Source organism: Pogona vitticeps, chromosome 4 (assembly GCF_051106095.1).
Source record: "Pogona vitticeps strain Pit_001003342236 chromosome 4, PviZW2.1, whole genome shotgun sequence".
NCBI classification, from domain to species: Eukaryota; Metazoa; Chordata; class Lepidosauria; order Squamata; family Agamidae; genus Pogona; species Pogona vitticeps.
In genome coordinates, this window is record NC_135786.1 from 5,142,308 (window position 1) to 5,165,164 (window position 22,857).

A 22,857-nucleotide genomic window follows, 5' to 3' on the forward strand; every position below is an offset into this window, starting at 1 on the left:
GATACCATGGGTTTCCTTCCCCCACCTCCCCTGCTGGATTTGCTTACTCACCAGCTGGCATGTGCTCCTCTCCTCCTCCTCCTCCTCCTCCTCCTCCTCTTTGTCTTGTTCAGCTAATCCCTGGCAGAAGCAGGGGCTTCCCTTCTCCACCTCCTCACCCGACTGCCCACTCAGACAAAGAGGTGGGACAAGCAAGACTATGCTCCTGTCGGGACTGGCTGAACAGCAGAAGAGGAGGCGGAGAGGCATGCAGACGGGCTGGTGAGCGGGTCACGGGCCAGGCACGAACCTCTGAACTGATGTTCATGTCCATCCCTAGTTGGTAGCTGAGGGTTATGTCAACTTCTGGAGGGTGAAGGCGTGCAGAAGGTTGCTAGAGGAACACCAATTGACCTCAGCAGACCTGTGATCTGACTTGACATCTTGCAATGTCACATATTCCTTTATTCACTTCCTTCCCTTCCCATCTCCCAGTGAGAACCCACTGACCCCTGCTGGTCAGAACTGGTCCTTCTGTGTGTTCCACCGCTGTCAGAAATACAACTGGTGGGAACAAGGGACAGGGCCTTCTTGGCTGCAGCCCCCAAGATGGGCAGCCTATCTCTTCCCCATTTATATTCCATTCCCTTTAGAAGCGGTTGGTTTGTTGCAGAAGGTCTTGATCCTGTCAGATAAACCGCCTTGGTATCATTTGGAGCATTATACTGTAATTCTCGTTCGCTCCTTGTTGTGTCGCTTCGGCGGGCATGCATTTTTAAAATCAGGATCCTACTGCTTTTGGTTTGGTGTCGAGATGAAGAAAAAAGGCAGGAGGCCAGCTCGGACGTTAACGGGTGACATCTCTTTGCAGGTGAAAAAAGTGTCTTTATCATCGTTGCGGTGGTGTGCGCCCTCCTGGTTGTGCTGGTGGTGGCCATCATCTACCTCGTCCAAGCAAGGCATAACAAGGGTAAAAAAGGATTTTTATTTCTCTCTCTCTCTCTCTCTCTCTCTCTCTCTCTCTCTCTCTCTCTCTCTCTCTCTCTGTGCGTCCTTTCGGGCCCCTTTGAGAAATCCTTGAGGATGCAATCAGAAGGCAGGAAAGGTGCAGGCAGTCCCCGGAAAAGAGGTTGCACCTAAGGGTTCTACAAGTGGTCCAGATACAGTCCTCTCCCTGTGGGTTCAGTCATCCTACATCCTCATCCTCAGGGGTGTGTAGGCAGTGAGAGGTTCTCCACCAGCTGACAGGATTTCCACAGTCACAGGGGGGGTTCTGAAATGGAAGTGGGCAACTATTGGGGGGGCTGAGAATCAAATGTTCAGAGCCTAGCCCTCTCCCTAGGCTGCAGCAAGCCCAGAAGGGGCCAAAATCAGCCAAATAAGTAAGGCAGGAAGGGATCAAACTTCCACTTCTGTAGGCTTGCTCCTTCAGCTCCCACCCACTGCAAAAAATATATATATATCACTGCTTCTTCAAGATTCCAGGAATGGAAAAACAACAACACTTATTTGCTTTCCCCCTCAATTTTTTTTTACATTTTTTATTTTTTTTTTAAGTGTGGCTGAGTGGGCCATGGAAGTTCAGTGGGTATGGTGGGGAGAGGTCTCAGAAACAGTCTTGGGAGTCAGAGTCAGCCTACTCTCTTCTAAAAGGACTTGATCCAAGCCTACACATTGAAGTGGAAGAGCATAGAAGCCCAATGGAGTTAAAAAAATTATTTATAGTCTGTCCTTTGTCGGCAAGGGCACCGTAGCATACGTGACGGTTTGAAAAGAACAATTCTAGTATATATAGAATTCTCGTATATATAGAATTTGTCAATATATATATATTGACAAAAATAGGGAGCCAAAAGAACATCTTCTGCAACCATCAAATCAGCACCTTCCATGCACAAACACAACAATCGCTTAAATTAGAAGAAACGATTAAAACTCTCCAAGCTGGAAAGCAAAAGGCCCATCCAAAAAAAAAAAAAAAAAAAAGAGGAATATTTTCATTTGGCACCAAAACAGAACAAAGGTACTGGATCCGGTGTATCTCCTTTAGGAAGGCATGCCAAAATTGGGCACCTTGCAAACTCGTGTAATTTGAACCAACAGTAGAGGGTACTCCGTACATTTTCAACTACAGCTCCCATCATTCCATATCCTTGGCCACTTTGGCTGGGGCTTCTGGGAACTGAAGTCCAAAACAAGAGGCAAGCCAGAGGCTGTGCTCCCTTAGGTAGTCAAACCATGTATGTTCCAAGGTCTTAAACTGGGCCTCTGAGTTGATCTTAATTTGACTGCTCGGCCCTGTACTTTACTACCACCATACAGCCCTGAAGAACAGATCCACTCTCATCTGACTTACCAATGAATACAGAAGGATCCCCATATCCATGGGGATCGGCTCCAATTCCCCCCTTCCACAGATGCTGAAAAACACAGATTAGAGCAAACATGTATTTAATACTGAATGCTAAACATAGCCTGGTCTCTGGCCCCTTCTAGTGGCCAGCTCTGGTAACTTCATCTTTAGAAATACAGATTTCTAGGATTTTTAATATTTTCAGACTGGATAAGTGAATCTGTGGATACGGATCCTGTGGATAAGAGGCTCCTACTGTACTTGACACCTCCAACTAGAACTAAACTGGGGCAAGGACCTGCCTCCGTGCAAGGTCTTTCTTCCTGGACCACATCACATCCCTCTTTCATCAGTCCTTCGTTTTCTTTAAATATGCTGGCAACTGTTGTCATATGTATTGGAAACACTGGGATTTCGCAGTTATAGACCATACTCTTTTTGGGACTCTTACTGGAAGAGATGGTACTAGAGCACTGGTTCCCAACCTTAGGTCCCCCAGATGTTCTTGGACTACAACTCCCAGAAATCCTGGCCAGCACAGCTAGAGGTGGAGGCTTCTGGGAGTTCTAGTTCAAGAACATCGGGGGACCCAAAGGTTGGGAATCGCCATGAGGCTCGATGCGCTGGTGGAAAGCCAACAGGGTCCCGTTGCAAGGTCTCCTGCACAACTTGGAGAAGTTGGAACCAATGATTTCGAGAGGCGGTGAGTGGAGGCATTCAAGAGAAATTTAGACCATCCTTTACCAGACCTGTTTTGATTTGGATTCCTGCCTTGAGCAGGGGGTTGGACTCGATGGCCTTAAGAGGCCCCTTCCAACTCCATGAGTCTAGGATTCTAAGTTACATTTTGGAACAACAGCTCTCAGCATTCCCTAGCTGGCATGGCCAACAGGACCTGATCACTATCCATTTCCTTACCCATTTGCCAACCCGAGGTCCCCGAGGGAGCCACAGACAGGGCATGAGGTCTGTCCCTTTGCTTTCACCCCTAATTAGTATCTGGATATATACTTTCTCCATCCTCGGGCTGACTTAATTACCTTGGGTCTAATTACCCAAGCCATGCACCGTTCTCCTCATGTGGCATTATTGTCCTATCAGAGGTTGATACAAGATCGCATCTGATTGTACCTGAAAGGGTCGCGTTCCCTGGGAGAGATCTCCCTTAAAAGAGAGCCTTCCTTCCCTACAGGAGTCGCTCCATCCCAGTTCCAAATAAGAGTAGCACTGCTTCCGGATCAGAAAAGGTCTGGCTTTGGAGCACGGAGCGTGATCAGACTGGTATACCATCTCGTGTACATCACCTGATCGTTGGGAAATAGCTTGCACCAGACTGTGCCGCCATGTGGTCTAAACCCTGAGCTATCTCCATCTGATTGCACCTGAAGTATTATGTGCATGTGTTTGTGTGTGTGTTTAACAACAGCTCCCAGCATTCCTCATGAAGCTGCATCACTAGCCATGTTGGCTGGGGGATACTAGGTGCTGTAGCCCAAAAAAAGTCACTTTTCTTAGCATTCAATGGTACCAGGCACTGTAAGCCCCTAGTGGTCCAAGGCCCTTTCTCTATCATCCCATTAGCCTTGGAGGAGGCCAGTTGTAGCCATACAGGGAGCTTTTATTTGGGGGGAGCTGTCTCCTTTGAAGGATCTTCCCATAGATAGACCCAAAGGCTGTTCTTTCAAACCCTCCCAACACCATCTCTAAAGACTGAATGGAGAGGCGAATGCTGGAAGCTCGGGCAGGGGACGAACTGTATTACAACTCATGGTGTGACATCCTTTTTTTCTTATGCAGGTAAAGACCCTACATCGGTAAGGTAAGTCGGAATGACTCTTTCGATCTGGGTAACAGCAGGCAGGTGAGGTGAGATATAGCACCACAGCGAGAGCCGCCTGCACCCCTCCTCTGGTGGCCGGCAGGTGTGGTGGGTTACACCTGCCCACCCTTCTAACAAACATTGCGATTGTTGCTACCTGTCCTTGAAGCTGATCGCATGAATTGCGACCACACCAAAATATGAAGCATAAAACCACAACGGGCTAGAAATCTACTTCCCACTTTCAAAAATGGGTGGTTTAAGTGCTCGCTGATGCAATGCGAGGGTGACCTATTTTTTTAACAAAGAAAGGTAGACGCAGTGTTGCTGGAGACCTCCTCAGCTAAGGAAAAAGAGGGGGCCATGAAAAAACTAGACATAGTATGTCTCGTCTTTGAGGTCTTCTGGCCACCACCCCCTGCATTAAATGAGCAGCTTATTGCCAGGAGTTGAAGCGAGATTGTAGGAAACACATAAGAAGGTGCCACAGTAGAGAATCTAAGCCCCCAGCCAACAAAAAAGCTTTTAAGCAAAGGTACCTTCTCACCTTCGTCATCTGGATCTACAGGGAATCCTTTTGCTTTGTTAGTAGGATGCCAAACCTAGGCGCTCCAGAAAAGTATGCCTCCTTATTGTGGGTAAAAAATCAACACTCACTTGTCAGCTAACAATGGAAGGAGAGACTTCCAAAACCTAGGGGAAATGTTTCCTCTTGAGAAATGCATTAAGTCACAATTGTCAATTGGTTTACTTTGGTAAAGAAACATTTCAAGTGGACAAGAGATGGGAGAACTTTGGTGGGGTGGACGACAGCCCCCAGAATCCCAGAAATAGTGGGAGCACTTGAAAACTAAACATTTCCCCCTTGAGACTGGAGAGGGGAAAAGTTTTCTATCAAGACTAGAAAAGATGGGAGCACCAGAAGAGGCAGCTGATACTCGGGGAAGGGGGGTGCCCTTCGGTCTGTCTTCCCTGACTGTCTCCCAAGGGTTAATGCAGATGAGACTTTCCAGGAATAACCATTGTATCCTGGGAAGACACGCCGAGTTATCCCCTTTCCCAACCACGTTATCTCTGGATGCAGCTGCTTTGAAAGCCAGCGGTTCACCTCTGCATCTCTGCTATTTGTGCACATCGGGGGGGGGGGGGCGGAAGGCTGACAGCCAGCTGACTTCTTCGGATCAAGAGTTTCAGGAAACCCATTTCAGAAGGGAAACACAGTTCTCCTATGTCACATTCCACATTGTACAGCCAAGAAGTCTTGGCATAGACCAGTAAGCAGAAAGTCCCAGAATACATAGATATCTATTCTTTAAAGACGATGCGTTGCTCGATTTGATTTTACTCTCTTATGACTTGAGGTTCTTCCTCCTTTTTTAGGCTGAATGAATCTGAGAAGGCTTCGGGGATGACGAATCAGGTATGTCCTGCTAAATTTCTTGAGTTGCTGAGATAATAATTGTGTAAGAGTTTATCTATCACATGCTGGACCATAAAGAAGGCTGACCGCCAAAGAATTGATGTTTTTGAATTGTGGTGCTGGAGGAGGCTCCTGAGAGTCCCCTGGACTGCAAGGAAAACAAACCTATCCGTTCTGAAGGAAATCTACCCTGAGTGCTGACTGGAAGGACAGATCCTGAAGCTGAGGCTCCAATACTTTGGCCATCTCACGAGAAGAGAAGACTCCCTGGAAAAGCCCCTGATGTTGGGAAAGGGTGAAGGCAGGAGGAGAGAGGGACAACAGAGGACGAGATGGATGGACAGTGTCATCAAAGCTGCCAACATGAATTTGACCCAACTCTGGGAGGCAGTGGAAGGCAGGGGGGCCTGGCGTGCTCTGGTCCAGGGGATCACAAAGAGTCGGACACAACTTAATGACTAAACAACAAATCTATCACATGAGGAATAACTCCCCTCTGGTCTCATGGGCTGAGACTGTTCCAGCGAGGGGTGCCCTAATCCTCTCTAAACCTTGACAACTATACATCTTTCAGATATTTGAACATTCCTGTCATTACGCTCTACAATCATTTCTGCAAGCTTAATACATCCTGGAAGCCTTAACCATTCCCAAAGGTCTTATTCCTGAAAGAGCTCGGCAATTGTGGGCTTAATGAATTTCTTTATAATTAACTGGTTACATTGATAGCCCATTTTTCGAGCAGAGATCTGAGGGCACCGTGCAGGTTTCCTCTGCTCTCTACTTTAGCTGTACAAAAACAGTTCATAGGTAATATAAGGAGCGGTGGAGGCTTTGTTTCAAGGGACTGTAATGAGTAGTGTAGGACCTTGGTGTCCACGGGGGATCGGTTTCCGTACACCTGTGCCAGAAAATGTAGAAGTATCGAACACTGTGCAATACATGGTCTCTGGCTCCCTCAAGTGACCAGTTCTGATAAATACACCCTGGAAATATATAGGAATATGTATTTCTGGGGTGTTTTATTTAGTGTTTTCAGGCAGTGGATAAGTGAATCAGTGGATACTGACCCAGTGGCGGGGGGGTGTCCTAGTGTAATATTTTCTAGGCACTTTACTTTTGAGCCATTTTGAGCAGCGTTTTCCAGCCTTTGCCATCCTCTTGTCCATCCAAAATATTTATTGAATCTTTTATTATTTATTTAAAAATGTTTTATCCCTGCCTCTCTCATTAAGGGGCCGACGGCGGCCTGCGTCATTAAAAAGACAAGCCGAGCGTGCCTGTGAAGGTGGCAGGACCAAGAGAAAGGTCTCTCCCGATGATCTTACAGTAGTGCCCCGCTTGATGACGATAATCCATTCCAGGAAAATCGCTGTTCGTCGTCGTCAAGCGGAAAAAAAAACCTATTGGAATGCATTGAAAACCGGTCAGTGTGTTCCAATAGGGAAATACCTCATCGTCCAGCGAAGATTGCCCACAGAGAACCGCCAATCAGCTGTTCAGAATCGCTGTAATGCAAAGCTTCCCTCCAGAAAGCAGCCATTTTGAGAAGGGAGGGAAGCCATTTTGCAGAGGGAAGCCATTTTGCGGAGCAGGAAAAATCGTCGTTAAGCGAACAAACGGTTCACGAAGCAGGCTCCTGATCAACGTGAAGCGAAAAAACGCCATTAGAACCATCATTTTGCGATCACAATTTTGACGCGGTTTCAACGTCATGCAGGGTAAGCGTATAGTAGGGCACCACTGTAATGCCAGGGCAGGCTCATAAAGTCTTTGAGATGGCTTCAAGACGAGTCATTTAGGGCCCAAGTTGTTTAGGGCGAAAACATCCAAAACATGTTTTCTCTCCAAACAGACTGAAATGTTGCAGGCTAGGGACAATGTGAGCACGTGGTCTGTTGTTTCTGAAACAGTAAGCTGTAAGAAAATGAAAAGAAAGCTTATTGGGAATATGAGCGGGTGGAGGGCAGCTGGTATGAATTCAGACTAATTCCCTATGTACGAGGGTGGGATCATCCTTCTGGATGGCTTCTTGGCAGCAAGAGACGGAGTCACGCGTCACACGCCTATTGTCCCCAGAGCAGTGACATCTTCCCACTTCTGGGACAGCTGTGTACATACGTGAGCAGCGACGAGGGTTGTAAGAAAACAGCCACAGACAGGGCAACGGGGTGGGGGAGGTGGGGGGAGATTTGGGGCGGGGAGTCGGTGTGTGCTCAGCAAAATCACACAATTGAAAAGAAAACCTCTAAAAATAAAGCGTGCCAGGCTGCAGCGCAGCTGGGCCCTTTCATAAACAAGTTACATTTTGGGGAAGGAGAAGAAAGGAAGAACAGCAGAACGCGACAGCCGGCAAACTCGCCTTAAAAGGCAAAACTACTTCCATTCTTCTTTCTGCATTCGTTACGCTCACAAGCCGGAGTGCGGGATGGGTGAGATGAGTTGATGTTTAGTTGTTTAGTCGTGTCCGACTCTTTGTGACCCCATGGACCAGAGTACGCCAGGCCCTCCTGTCTTCCACTGCCTCCTGGAGTTGGGTCAAATTCACGTTGGTCGCTTTGGTGACCCTGTCCATCCATCTCGTCCTCCGTCGTCCCTTCTCCTCTTGCCTTCACACTTTCCCAACATCAGGGTCTTTTTCAGGGAGTCTTCTCTTCTCATGAGATGTAGCCACAAACAAAAGCTACCTTCTAGTTCTTACTGTTCCTGGGCGGGCCGGCGGGAGCCCATCAAAGCTCTCTTGATCTCTCAGGAGACTGGAAAATTGAGACTTCACGTATCCTGCTTAAAATCCTATTGCAATTGTTAATGTCTGTAGAAATGATCTCTCTTACAGAGGCTTCTTGCCGGCAATAGACAAATCTCCACTGCGTTTTTTGGTGCGCAGGAACCCACCAGCCTTGCGCTTGTCTTCTGGTTCACCTCCTCTTTTCCTTTCTTGTCCTCCTTCAGGAGCCCGATCCCAACAATGTCACCTACGCGGACTTAAACACTAATAATCTTCCTAAGAAAAGCCCCAGCCAGGTGGTGGAGATCAGCCAGCAGACGGAATACGCCAGCATCCAGCCCGCCAAGCCGGCTCCCAATGACGACGTCACGTATGCCGATCTGGACATGGTGCACCTGAGCAAAGCCCCCAAAAGACCCGCCCCGAAACCAGAGGAAGCCAGCTCGGAATACGCCAGCGTGCAGGTGCAGGGCAAGTGACCGTTGGCGGTGGGTCGTCGGCTCTCTGCGGCTTCCTGGCCCCCCTTTGAGGGGGTCGCCGGACGCCTTCTTGCTGGGCTCGGATTCTTGGCTTTGTCCTCGGGCCGGGCCTCGATGGAGGTGCCACGGGATTCGCCTGCCACGGGGTGGCTCCTGCAGCTTCTTTTGAGTGGAACATAACGTACGTAGCCAAGGTCAAGGGAAGAAACTTATAGGTGCTACACACAACTGCATCCTGCGATTTTGGGCTAGTTCGTGGCGCCTCTTCCTTTCCTGCTTGCCAAGTGAGGAGGAAGAGGCCCTAGGCCAACGGAGGATCTAACACATTTTTTTTTCTTCCTCATTGGAACGGTCACTCTCTTCTTTCCATTCATCTGCCCACCTCACGGAGCCGGACGACGCTGCCCCAGGCCCGCAGGCAGAACATAATAATGCCCGGCTCTGCCTGTCGAAGGCCTGGCGCTTTGATGCCATCTTGAACCACCGCCATGGAGGCAGCCCACATGAAGTACTTTCTACTCGCCCTGCAGTAGAAATAAGCTATGGGACACCATCCCCATCAAGACTCTAAATTAAATTAACGGTTGGCAACCCCTGGGGGGGGAAAGCAACGGCCCCTTTCCCGGGTTCTCCTGGAGGGAACGGAGCCTCTTTGCTCAACCCAGACAGGGGTCTGCTTTGCGTTCGATGGCTGTCATCCACCGATATTTCCTTTTCCTCCCCCAGGCGATACGTCTTGGGACAGTGCCTCTCTGCGTATAGCAACTTCCTATAAGCCCGGATCGCCCTCCTTTCCCCGCTTCGCTGGCCCCCGGGGGCCGCTCTCTGGCAAAGTCAAATCTTTACAGGAGCCTTCTGGTGTGCTGATCTCTGCCTGCTTCCCTCCCTTTGTGTTCCTTTTACCCACCCACCCCACTTTTTAATTTCATCCCCAAATGTTTCTAGTGCTGGGGAGGGTGGCTTTGGATGGCATATGGCCGTCTCTGTGATGGGCCTTAGGAGGAGAGAGGGGGACCACGTTGAAGGAAGCCACGCTTCTTTCTCTTTCCCCTTCTTTTCCACGCCCAGAGTGCATGTCAGTGGGAGAGTAACTTGAGCCACAGAACTGCATTCGGTTCTTCTCTATGTATGTGCGTGTGGGTGCGTGAGTGTGTTTGTGTGCCTGCATGTGTATGTGTGTGCATACATGTGGGCATGCACACAAATGGGTGTAGATGTCCGACACAAGGCAGCTTGCATGACCAGAGAAGACCATGCCCCCCCCCCACAAGGCCGATGGTTCTCCAGCTTGGTGCATCCAACTTTCTCTGTCATCTCTATGACTCTCCTGGGAAAACTCCAAACTGGGAATCTCCCTCCTGCTCTCCCTGGCCCCTTACTCTACCTAGACGCCATTGTGATCTGTTGTGATCTTTGTTTTAACTTACGGCAGCTTATCCTTCCTCTCTCTCTCTCTTTCTCTTTCTCTCTCACTTGCTCACAAATGTGCAAAGCTTGCTTGCAATGCACCACTGGGGCGTCTCGTGCTCCATTTTGCATCCACTGGAAGCAGCAACGGGCCCGTGCTCAGTCAAAGACTCCCAGGGGAAGAGGCCGGGGGTGTGTGCTGTGGTTGGAGACAGGATGGCCCTGCGGGTCTTCTTAGTAAGGTCACTCGTCACCTGCAAAGGGAAACGGCTTTGCTGATCCAAGGGGTGGTTCTCCAGGGGAGACCAGAAGGGCTGGCAACTATTCTGGGACCGCCGCCCCCCACCCCACAGTTGTAACCACTCTTCACCCTGGCATATCAAGGGGGAGTCACCTCTGCCTTTCAGTACTTCAGTATTGGCCAACTCTGCTCCTCCTTTGCTCTTCCCCGTTTCTCCTTCCAGAAGTGCAGTGGGGAAGATCTTAGGGGTAAGGAAAAAGGACCCCTCTGATCATGGTTGGAGAGGGGCCCGGGGCTCCTGCGAGAGACACTGTCATAACACCTGTGTTGACTGTTCAGCTTTATAACTGTTTACTCCTTTTGGAACTAAAAAAAAGGGGGGGAAACCAGTATTTGTGTATGTTGTTTGTAAGTGGGTGTAGTACTGTGTACTTTAGCACTAGTGTGAAAAGCACAAAAAAAGCAAATCAAGGAATGATAGAGTGCTGGAGAAGAAATAAACCTCTTAAACAGTCCGATCTCCATGACCAAGACGTCTTAACGAACCCTCTGTGACTCCTGCTGCCAGTAACCAAAAGTTCTCATCTTTTTTTTGTCCTTTTTCTTGATTTGTTGAGTTTCGTGGCTCTGTTTTGCTTCCTTATAATGCCGTTTAGGAACTAACTGTTTGTAGGCCTAAGAGGAAGGACGTAAACAGGAACCGGCAGTGCTACAGAAACGGTGTCTTCCAAATGCTTTCCCACGGATCTTCTGCCCGTGGTTCGAATTCCATCTCGGCCTCCAGTTGGTTTCAAGATCCAAAGTAAAGGTGATCAAAACTCGGAGGAAATGGAGGCATGGGGGATATTTTGCATTGCATTGTTGGCAAAAGGGGCCAGTTCTCGCTGGCCCTTCTCGTGTCTTCTAACATGTACGTACAGCTGAGTGGCTATTGATCCACTGAACAGCTGGTCCACCCTGGAGCGGTCATGGATCTCTTAACATCCTGCTGCTGGCCAGAAAGACCCATCTGTGATGGCATTTTGAGACCGAAGCGCAGCTCCTCTTTGGGAGCTGAATGTAAAGCAGTGGTTCCCAGTCTTGGGTAACCGAGGCACTGCAGCTGCTGGATGGCTCAGTGGGTTAGGTCTTCAGCTGCCGAGCCAAAGGTTGGGAGTTCGATTCCCCATAGTGCCTCCTTGAGAAGGGCTGGATTTGATGATCCATAGAGTCCCTTCCTGCTCTGCGGTTCTAGGATTATTATTATTTATTCCCAGAAACCCCAGCCAACACAGATTTTGGCGAAGGCTTCTGGGAATTGCAGTCCAAGAACACCTAGTTTGGGAACCACTGGTGTGAAGGAAACAGTTTGGAACTGCTGGAGACTTTCAGCCACCACCTCCCTGCTTGGATGGTTTAGAATATGGATAGAAAAGATGTCCCAGGATGAAAAAAATAAGAGAAAGGGGAGACAAGGCTATGGGATGTGTGAATACAGTCCCAGATACGAGTTCCTCCATCATCTTGTCCTGATGTTAGAAAAGCAAATCCCACCAGCCATCTGCTTCTAGGTCCTTCCCTACACTAGGCATAAGAAAATGCAGTATTGTGGAGTGAAGGGGTGGCTGATGACTCCAGGTTCATGGGGGCAGGGAATCTGCTCCAGGTTTTAGTCATAACTTCACTGGAGTTATCTAATCTGCTGAACCATAGGGACGAAGCAAAAGGTGTTACAGCAGGCAATCAACCTCTCCCCAAAATGGCTATCAGATGTCCCTTCTTTCCCTTCTGGAAAGGCACGTCCAGCTAAGCCACGGATGCTGTGGCGTTCCTTTCTGCCACACTCCTTTGGTTGGTCATTAAGAAAATGCTGGCCAAGAGATAGCAGGCTTAGCCGTGGCTGCCATTTTGGTCCAGTATCATGCTGCTTCTTTTACTTGGTACGTTGATCTCAATAGTAAATTTGGCCCAGCAGATAAGACAGGGATTTCATGCCTGCCAATCAATCCTCTTATTTCCCAAACCCCCAAACTGTTACCTTGTTTCCTTCCCTTGGTGGTATTCGATCGGAATACATGAAAGCTTAATGGTACCATGGGGTGGAAGAGACCGTACCAGCCTGGGGGGGGGGGGACGGTGAGGGGTTGAGCCCACCTTATGGAACCCCATCGGTTGGCCCTGGTTTTGCAGGGAGCGAAGTGGGATGAAAGAGAGAGGGATAAAAATGAAGAAGGTGGGAGAAATTTGTTGTGAAAAAAAAATTAGTTGACTGTTTGTACAAATCGCACCTTACGTTTTGGGTTCTGTTTTGTTTTTTGTTTTTCGCTTGCAAGATATTTTTGTAATAAAATAAAACCCATGTTCAAAGTTCAAAACATCCTCCCATGTGTCTTGAGTGAGTTAACAGAACTGACCTTGGGTGAGTTAGCCTGCTGGGCAATGTCTCCAACGTCAACTTTTCCCTTCCAAGAAGAAGCGGAAAGCAAGATCTCAAGGGAGCGCCGGAGCTGACAGTCCACCCAAATATTTGGAGGCAGAAGATTTAAATAAGAAAATAGCTTGTGCTGCAAAAACTCTTCAGTGTGCACGAGCCAATAATTATCAAAAGAGGCAGCCTGCAATTACACAGAACTGTTCTGAATGGGAAGTCCAATCCCAGCTTGTTCCTATTTCTGAAGAAGAACAATAATTCTAATTATTATTGTACGGACTTCCAAGTACAGCTGTTTAGAGCACAGTGTAATGATTTGACTGTCAGCCATAACTGCCACGGGACACACAGTAAGTCGGACTCAAGCTGTTTCATTTCCCAGCCCCCCAAAATATGGTTTTCAATCAAATCTTCCTGACATTCACATATACAAAAGTAATTGTGGCTTGCATCTGTCGGCATAATTGCCGCCTTATGAATTGATTTTGCAATACAGGGCATTTCCATATTTTATTATGCATACAGGGCCGACCACGTAGGCAACGACTTCATGGCATTAGCAACACAAAAGCAGGTCCTTGCCTCAAGGAGATGACAGCCCAGACTTTGACAAGCGCGCCAAAGCCATGCATGTAAATCGAGGGTTAACGGCAACAAGGGGGTACCCATCAGCAGATACAGTTGTGCAGGCTTAAGAGTTTTGTTGTGGGTGAAGATAAGGTGAATAGAGAGTTTCGTGGAAATGGTGGGAGGAAAATCAGGGACCACATCAAGATGGCCTGCATGGGGCTTCCAGGAAGAAGAAGGATCATTGGGTAGCAGCAAAAAGCAAGAGACCACACAGTAGATCATAGAATCACAGAAAAGTGAAGTTGGAAGGGGCTTACTATAAGGCCACTGGGTCCAACACCCTGCTCAATGCAGGAATACAAACCAAAGGATATCTGCCAGGTGGTTGTCTAACTTTCTCTTGAGTTGCTTCCAACGTTGGGAGCCCTCACCACCTCCCAAGGTTATGGGTTCCATTGTCGTACTACTCTAACAGTTAAGAAGTTTGTCCTGATATTTGGCCGAAATTTGGCTTCTTGTAGCTTAAACCTATTATTCTGTGTCTGGCACTCTGGGATGATTGAGAACAAATCCTGCTCCTCCTCTGTATTGCTTACCTTTCAAGTGTTTGAAAAGTGCTATTGGATAAGCGTGAGTGTTGCTCCCAGGCGGCTGTCAAGCAGAATCTTTTGACCTCACCTTAAAGAACTCTTCTGCTTACTGGACTGCATTCGGTCAGGAATGGCTCCAGAACTCTTAACACCTGAGACAGGAAGCAAATCCTTCCCTGCCAGCTCAAATGATCCCTGAGGAGGTAGCAGTTGCCCAGGTCATACCTTTTTCCCCATCACCTGAGCATGGAAGAATTATTTTCAGAGCAATGACGCATACAAAAAAAAGCAGAAAACATATCTTACAATTTCCTAATCTATGAATTACCAGGTTCATTGTATCTGCCACAAAATTTAGGGAGCTTCCAGAACCCAGGAACCTCTACTGAGTGGTAAAGGCCACGTCAGAGCACAGCAAACCATGCAAAGCAGCTTCCCCCTTTCCACCTAAGGGCAGGCTCAATCCTGGCATCGGCTCTTGACTCATGACCAGAAAGAGTGAAATCCCTCTAGTCCAGTGTTTCCCAACCTTGGATAACCCAGATGTCCTTGGACTACAAGTCCCAGAAATCCTGACCAGCACCCTTAGCAGTGAAGGCTTCTGGGAGTTACATCTGGGGACCCGACTTTGGGAACCACTGCGAGTTTTCTTGTCCAAAGCAGCAACACCCCTCTCACACAGCGCAGGCCAAAGAAGGGACTGCAAGGCGATTGCACTGCCACACCCATTGTGGATGCTTCCTGAAACCCAAGAGGCTAGAGCAGGTCTGCTGATGTGCCCTGTTGCCTATAAAACCAGATTTTGTTTGCTAGTTTACCCCATTATCGGCCCTTGTCTTTAGAGCTGCTGCCGATCCTGGCCTGGAAGTCTGATCTCAACCGGTCGCCCTTCATGGTCTCGGTTCTGGTGAGGCCAACCACTGTGGACTTCTGTCTTTCGCCAAGCCTTGAGAAAGAGGTTTCAAGGAAATGAAAGGCGAGGAGGAAGGGTGAGTGTTGTAATCAATGGCTTGTGTGGGTTACCTCCGGATGCTCGTGTTACGTTTCTTCCGGGCTATGTGCCAAGAAGAAAACAGCAATGCTATAAGAGGGCTTTCAGGAACCGCTTCTGTTTTCTAACAATAAACTGCCATTTCTTAAGACCTTGAATTCCATTAACCTTGATGGCTCCAGCATCAGATGGAAGGGATATTTTAAAAGGCCACCTGCCGAACCTCATTCAGTATGGAAACTGTTCCACAGAGTCTCCACATGCTCGAAAAGTGCTATCGCATGTGGCATTTTATGTGGTGTTGAGTTGGAACGGACTTATAGCCACCCTAATAGGGCTTTCAAGGTAAGTGAGATGTTTAAGGAGAGGTTTTCAACACAAGACATCCCACCCCTCCTCTCTGTGAGTTTCTGTGGTTGAGCAGAGATTCAAACCCAGATCTCCCAAGTCTTAGTCCGTCACTGAATGGGGTACAACACAATGCAAACAATTCCATGGTAGTCTCGTTTATTTCATTCCCTCACTTCTCCCATTTGTTGTGCCAGACATGGAGAAGGATGTTTCAAAAAAAAGCAAAGCAAAATGCAGTTGTTCTTTTTTTAAAAAAAAAAATACCCCTTCTAAATCTAGAGAATGCATTCGACAACATGGAATGTTATAAATCACTTAAAACCTCTGAAACACAAGCACTGTGAGATTTCATTCATTTATGTATTTTATTTGCATGCCATCTTCCAGAATTGAGATTCATTTGGGACTCACAGATTCATCTGGAGAAGAAGGGGCAGGCGAGGGGGGGGGACATCCTACATTCATTCATTTTTGTGGGCATGGGCAAGGTATATGAAGCCGGTTTGGTTTTCTTAAATTATCAGGGCTTTTCTCTTACAAGTAAAACAACAACAACAACAACAACAACAACAACCAAAGAACAAAATAGGACCCCGTTGTCCTGTTCACAGTTCAAGTGATGCAAAAATTCTTTCAGATTAGATGGTGCTCATCAACAGTGGCCAATAACAATTTGGAAAAAGACCATCTAGGGATCTTCTCAAACCTCAAGTCCAGATCAAGAGGAGATGTCCTCACCTCTCCATAGACAAAGGTCATTCAACTGTTCTCCACAGCATCTTTTACCAAGGTTGCTGAGATGAAGGAAATCATTCTAGAACAGGGGGGCTCTTTTTCCTGTTGTGAAAAGGGTAAAGATGGAATAATTACAATACAATACAAGAACAAGTACCTTCTTTTAATAAGAGAAGGTAGAACCTAATGGGTAAGATATCTGTGAAGAAGATTCTCAGTCATCCAGGTCTGGTTATCTGGAAGTTGAGTCATGGCAACTGGACTTCTTTCTTGTTAGGTTGAAATATTTTCGCTCCTCATCCAAGTAACTCCTTCAGTCTGAGGAGATTTGGTAGAAGATTCCTGATATATCCTCCACGTTTGGTTTCACTTCCCCCTGGTCTGAATAGGCTCCTTAGATGGGCAAAGGGCAGGGGGTGAGGGATAATCTCACTTCTGCAGTCCTTCTCCACCCATTGTCATGGGTTGTTAAGGGTTGTTAACATTCTGGTGGGTGTGGTCCCAATCTTTCTGGGAGCGGATGAAAGAGCAGCAGGATAAATAGGAGACAGATTGTATCTAAGGCCTCCAACCCTGCTGAGTGATGGATTTTCTATAGGCACATGTATGGCCTCCCTGACCCCTCTCTCAAACCATCTTGGTCACCAAATGAGTGTCCTTTGTCCTTCAAATGAAGGAACACTGCGGATTGTGGTCCCTGAGCCGTTCCTCCTCCTGTGCTGGGTCATTCTATTTAGTGGCTGTTTGGTTTCTCCCGTGTAGAGCTCTGAACACTCCTCTTTGCATTGGACCGCATATGCTATATCGCTCCTGTTGTCTTTTTGGTGTCTGGTCTTTTGGGTGGATGATTCTCTGCCTTAGTGTGTTTCTGGGTTTGAAGTGCACAGGCACGTGGTATTTACCAACAATCCCTCACACCCCGCCCGCCCCCAGTCCTCAGATGTAGGCAGTGTAGTCTCCATCTTCTATTTCAGAGCCCTTCAAATATGTGAGGATATACTTCTATACTCCTCCAGGCTGAACACAGCCAGTTCCCTCAACCATTTCTAAGAGGGCTTGGTTTCCAGACCCTTTGCCATCTAGCTCCGTGGTTCTCAAACTGGGGTTCCCAGATGTTCTTGGACTACAGTTCCCAGAAATCTTGGCCAGCACGGTTTGTAGTGAAGGCTTCTGGGAATTGCAGTTCAAGAACATCTGGGGACCCCAGTTTAAGAACCGCTGAGCTAGGTCTCCCGAGATCCATTCCTAACGTGAGAATGTCCTTCTTCAACGGTGGCACTCTGCATCATCTGCAAACATATACTGTACCACATGTCCAGTTTCATCTGCAAATTTACACCAGCAGCCTCTTTGAAGCCACATTAACAATGGCCATGCCCAGTTTATTGTAAAAACCGACAGTAAATGCCACCTCCAGCGTCTCATTTCAACTTGTGTTTAAAGTCTATGTTATCATCTGGTCCATTTACCCTTTGGCTGGTGATATATTAACTGCTTTGGCCCTCTTGAACTCTGAAAAATAAGTCAGTGTTTCAGTTCAGACTAGAATTTTAGGAAAGCAAAGAGATATTGAGGCAGAGGGAAAGGATTGCTCAGCCAGCCACTGGTGGTGTCGTTATTGACGCTGGCACTGCCTATTACTCTTTCCATAAATCTGAATGTTTGGGAGACTTTCTTCCAGAGTAAGAAAGTTCACAGGTTCTTACATGCGTTATAGATTCCTTCCTTTCCTTATCGGTTTGCTGCTGGTGCTGCTGTTCATATTGGTGTCCCAAGTAGTTTAGACAAAGTCAAGCTGATATCTGGATATCTTTTAGATCTGCAGTGGGGAGAGAGCAGTCCTCCAGGCATTGTTGGAGTATAAATGCCAGCTGACATTGCCAACAGTGAAGAATGCTGGTAACTGCTATCCAAACCAGATCTGGAGAGCTTTGATTTGTTCACCTCTAAGATAAATATCTGAGTGTTCACCGGAGTGCTCCCTGGAAGGACAGATCCTGAAGCTGAGGCTCCACTACTTTGGCCATCTCATCAGAAGAGAAGACTCCCTGGAAAAGACCCTGATGTTGGGAAAGTGTGAAAGCAAGAGGAGAAGGGGACCACAGAGGACGAGATGGCTGGACAGTGTCATCGAAGTGACCAGCATGAATTTGACCCAACTCTGGGAGTCAGCGGAAGACAGGAGGGCCTGGTGTGCTCTGGTCCATGGGGTCACAAAGAGTCGGACATGACTTAACGACTAAACAACAACAAAGATAAATATGCAGGTTTTTATTCCATTTGGAGCCAATTGGTAAATTTTAAGACTAACGCATTTATTACAGCACGAGCTTTCAATGAAAAGCTGTACTGTGATAAATTTGCTAGTCTCTAAGTTACCCTGTGACTCTTTGCTTGAATAGACCTTGTGGAAATTCTGAATTTGATTCCCTTGATTTGGCATTGCCACCACCAGGCGGAGCTCATGTGCCAGCAATAAGAGAGAGAGAGAGAGAGAACACAGCTTGGAAATATTGCTTTTTGAACTACAGTTCCCATAATCTTCGTGCTGGCTAGGGGATTATGGGAGTTGTAGTCCACAAACTAATGTTTCTAAGCTCCAAGAGTGTCATGGATGTTGGTCCATCAACCCTTCTGGTCGTGCTATGGGTTACTTCCAGTTTTGATCCTTGGACCTTCTGCAGCCAATTTCTTCATTCAGATCTATCCCTGTTTTAGCTTTCACGTGGGGTGGGTGGGAGACGGAAACAGTCCTAAAAAGAAAAACGGCGAGACACCCTCTAAAATTTTGATTGTTTGTTTGTCTTGAAAATGGCAGGATGGTTATTTTTTTAAAAAAGAACAACTTTTTTGAGCCCGATTCACAGGTCCAAGGAAAATGGCCAAGAGGATATTCAACCAGCGGTTCCACCACACTGTATCTGAAAAACTAGTTTGGATGCTCAACAGCCATTTACTCCTTTACAACGGGACTCGTGTGGTGCAGAAATAGCAACATACTCCCAAAGCCTGCCCTCCCTCCCTCCCTCCCTCCCTCCCTCCCTCCCTCCCTCCCTCTATCTATCTATCTATCTATCTATCTATCTATCTATCTATCTATCTATCTATCTATCTATCTATCTATCTATCTATCTATCTATCTATCTATCTATCTATCTGTCTGTCTGTCTGTCTGTCTGTCTGTCTGTCTGTCTGTCTGTCTGTCTGTCTGTCTGTCTGTCTTATTTTATATGCCGCCTCATTAGTGCAATGCACTATTCCGAGCTATTTACAGCAATTGTTAAGCTACAAACACTCCGCAAGTAAATTAAAAAACAAAAACACACCTAAAGCATGTGGGCACCCATGGCAGGTTCACGATGAGACAGCAGGATGGACGGCCTAAAATCAGGCAAGGGCCCGCGGGGAAGGCCTCCCTGAAAAGCAGCATCTTCAGTGAAGGGGGGCAGGTGTAGCTCCATCCGGGAGCTGGTTGCCCAAAGTCAAGGCCATTGTGGCGCAGTGGTTAAACCGCTGTACTGCAGCTAAAACTGTGCTCACGACCTGGGGTTGAAATCCCAGGTAGCTGGCTCAAGGTTGACTCAGCCTTCTATCCTGTGTAGCCTGCCCAGAGAGTGTTTGAAGCGCTATGGGGCAGTATATAAGCAGCACGCTTTGGTTTGCTTTGCTTTTTTGTGTGAAGAAGGCCCTACCACTCATGGACTTATCTGGATTTGTGTGCAGGTAAGTCCTGTATCAGGGATGTGGTGGTGCTGCGGGGTAAGCCGCAGAAGCCTCTGTGCTGCAAGGTCGGAAGACCAGCCGTCATAAGATCGAATCCACGTGACGGAGGGAGCTCCCGTCGCTTGTCCCAGCTCCTGCCAACCTAGCCGTTCGAAAGCATGTAAAAATGTGAGTTGGTAAATGGGTACCACCTCGGTGGGAAGGTCACGGCGTTCCGTGTCTAGTTGCGCTGGCCACGGAAACTGTCTTTGGACAAAGGCCGGCTCTATGGTTTCGAAATAGGGATGAGCACTGCGCCCTAGAGTCAGACACGACTGGGCTAAATGTCAAGGGAAACCTTTACCTTTACTTAAGTCCTGTATCACAGTGAATCCCAGCCAACTTTACTCTTCTGGAGGACTGGCTGGCTAGGAGTTGTGGGATCCATACCTTTTAAAAAGAAGTGGTGGAGTCTCCTTCTTTGGAGGTTTTTATGCAGAGGCTGGAGGGCCATCTGTCGGGAGTGCTTTGATGGAGTTCCTGTACAGCAGGGGGGTTGGACTCGACGGCCCCTGTGGTCTCTTCCAATGCTGTCATTATGTGATTCCAAGTGCCTTTCCCCATTTTTGGCTCATTCTAAAGTATATCTATTTTCCACGTGGTTAGGTGCAGTCAAGTCATTCATAGCAACCCTCAGAGGTTCTCAAGGACTAGCCGACCATTGTCCTACCTCCCTTGTAATTCGCTATGGCTGGGTCAGAATTAGATCCCAGGACGCCTGTCCTAATCCAACACTCTTTCCACTCCACCACATTGGCTGTCAACCGACCTATTGCTCAGGAGATACTCCTGTTCACACAATTTGCGTTTCAAGTCTATGAACCTAAGAAGATGCTTTCTACTGAATCAGATCAGAGTCTTCCTTAACCGTACCGTGGAATGCTGGGGATTGAACCCAGGGCCTTTTGCATTGCCCTGCACAAGGCCTGCCACCAAACTCTGCCATCAGGGGTAATTTCCCCTGCTTGCACCTTCCTTTAACCCCTGGGACAGGAAACATCTGGGTGACCCTCCAGATGTTCCTAGGCTGCAGCACCCATTACTCCTCACCAGTGGGTTATGGCTGGCAGGTGTTGTAGCAACCTCTGGAGGGACAGAGTTTTGCCCACCCTCTTGCAGCATGGGATGAATCCGCCTGCCTGCAAAAGCAAATTGAGTGAAAGCGTTATCATCGTCGAGTAACGAATCGTGTAATCAGATCATCAGTGGATGCAGTTCCCTGACGTCTTTGCTCCTAATGATGTGCAGATGGAATGTTCTTCCATGGATGGCTCCAGCAGACCTTTCCAGTTCATTTCCTTTCATCTACATCTCTGGGCTAGTTCTTTCCAGCTACACGGGTGAAGGGTAGTCAGCTACATCATCACACATCAAGGGGACAAAAAAGGCAAACCTCCTTGCTCTTTCTTGCAATTGGGGCATCCCTGTAAAAATCAGGAAAATGAGATCATCCTGTTATTGTTTTGTTTAAAGGAGCATAAAAATGTCAACAACCACTATCCATTCTCTTCCGCTGATGTGGCTGTTACTTTTGAAGAGGGCGGATGCATCTTAGTCTAGAGAATCTGAGCTGTGACCATTCTACTTTGGGTGATCCTAATAGGAGTCCATACTCACAATGAAGTCTAACCTCCTGACAGCATTGCTCTTGGCTTCTCTGACACAATCGAACCCCCTCACCGTGTTATGATATGCCTCCAAAGAAGGAGAATTTTCAAGGTAGACTTGTGAAATTTCTGCTCAGTAGTAGACTGGACATTGGGGAGGAGCAGCGGAAAGGTAGTGGTATATCAGGCCTCACTCGGGCAGCACAGAGTTAGCTTATTAATATATATGGTATCTTGCCTACTACACTTGAGGCAGGCATTGCATCACGGCCTCTCCCAATTTGAAGAGACCCTTATCCAGCAGGCTGAGGTGAAGAGGAAGTCACAAAAGCAGCAAAAGCAGGGAGCTGGACAGGGGTCAGATTGGATTTGTCTTCAGTGTGGAAGAGATTGTCACTCTCGAATTGGCCTCCTCAGCCACACTAGACGCTGTTCCAAGTCCTCCATACAGAGCACGTTACCATAGTCTTTCGAGACTGAAGGATGCCTAAGAGGGATCTTGCCTACCAACATGAATTTGACCCAACTCCGGGAGGCAGTGGAAGACAAGAGGGCCTGACGTGCTGTTATCCATGGGGTCACGAAGAGTCGGACACGACTTAATGACTAAACAACAAACAATCTTTGCCTGGGGTACCAAAATTGCTAAATACACCTCTGCTAACACATCCATCAAAGTCCCAGTGGCTACCATGCCCTAGCTTGTTGAATCAGCTTCCAAAGAGAAGGTCATCTCAGGCAGCCAGAGAAGATCAGCATGAGAGAGGAATTTGGTGCCTCAGCTGTCAGTTTGGTTTCAGAAGCTTCTGAAACCATCATGGATGAGAGAAAAGTATCAGGGGATGAACTGAAGTTCAGTAGATGTGAAGCTATTTGTCCCTGGGAGAGGGGCAGGTTGAAAAGCTTAGAGCAAAAGGACAGCCAGCATTCCCTGGGTGATAACTGATTGCGTTTTTTCAATTTATCTTTTAAAAAACTACCAACAAAATGATACAAACCTAAAACATCTAGTAATAAGAAACAACAAAAGCGCTAATTGAAAACAGCTGGACACCAGTGAGAGGCTGGCTGGGAGCTATAAATTCTGTGTGTGCTGGCAGTAGAGATTTTGTGGGAAACAATATAGAAGTTCAACTCTCGCCTACTTTTTCACACTGCCTGTTCATATTCCCTGAACATTTGATAACTGCTGACATCTTCACCTCTTCCTGCTCTCTGTTGTAAAGGCAACTGATCTATTCAGACTGAACTAATGGCTTGACCTACAAACAATACTGAACTAACATTAATCTGTCCCATGAGTGCATCAGCTGGCATAGAAAATCCTGTCCAAAATGTTCTGATACATATCTGTGTGAAATAGAACTAAAGGTCCTATGGAAGCTCGAGGCTCCAGATTCACCAAAGTCTGGCAT

The 22,857-nt window shown here is 47.5% G+C and overlaps 1 protein-coding gene across 6 annotated transcripts in view; it reads left to right on the forward strand.

Annotated features, from left to right (window-relative positions):
* LOC110086039 (tyrosine-protein phosphatase non-receptor type substrate 1) overlaps positions 1 to 12,780 on the forward strand; it is a 315,660-nt gene extending 302,880 nt beyond the window's left edge. For all 6 annotated transcript variants that reach the window (XM_072996664.2, XM_072996666.2, XM_078391962.1 and 3 more), the window contains 4 exons: positions 851 to 949; positions 4,130 to 4,151; positions 5,532 to 5,571; positions 8,524 to 12,780. In XM_072996664.2, coding sequence (XP_072852765.2) covers positions 851 to 949; positions 4,130 to 4,151; positions 5,532 to 5,571; positions 8,524 to 8,778 — 416 coding nt within the window. In that variant the 3' untranslated portion in view covers positions 8,779 to 12,780. The remainder of the gene's footprint in view (positions 1 to 850; positions 950 to 4,129; positions 4,152 to 5,531; positions 5,572 to 8,523) is intronic.
* Positions 12,781 to 22,857: the final 10,077 nt, after the last annotated feature.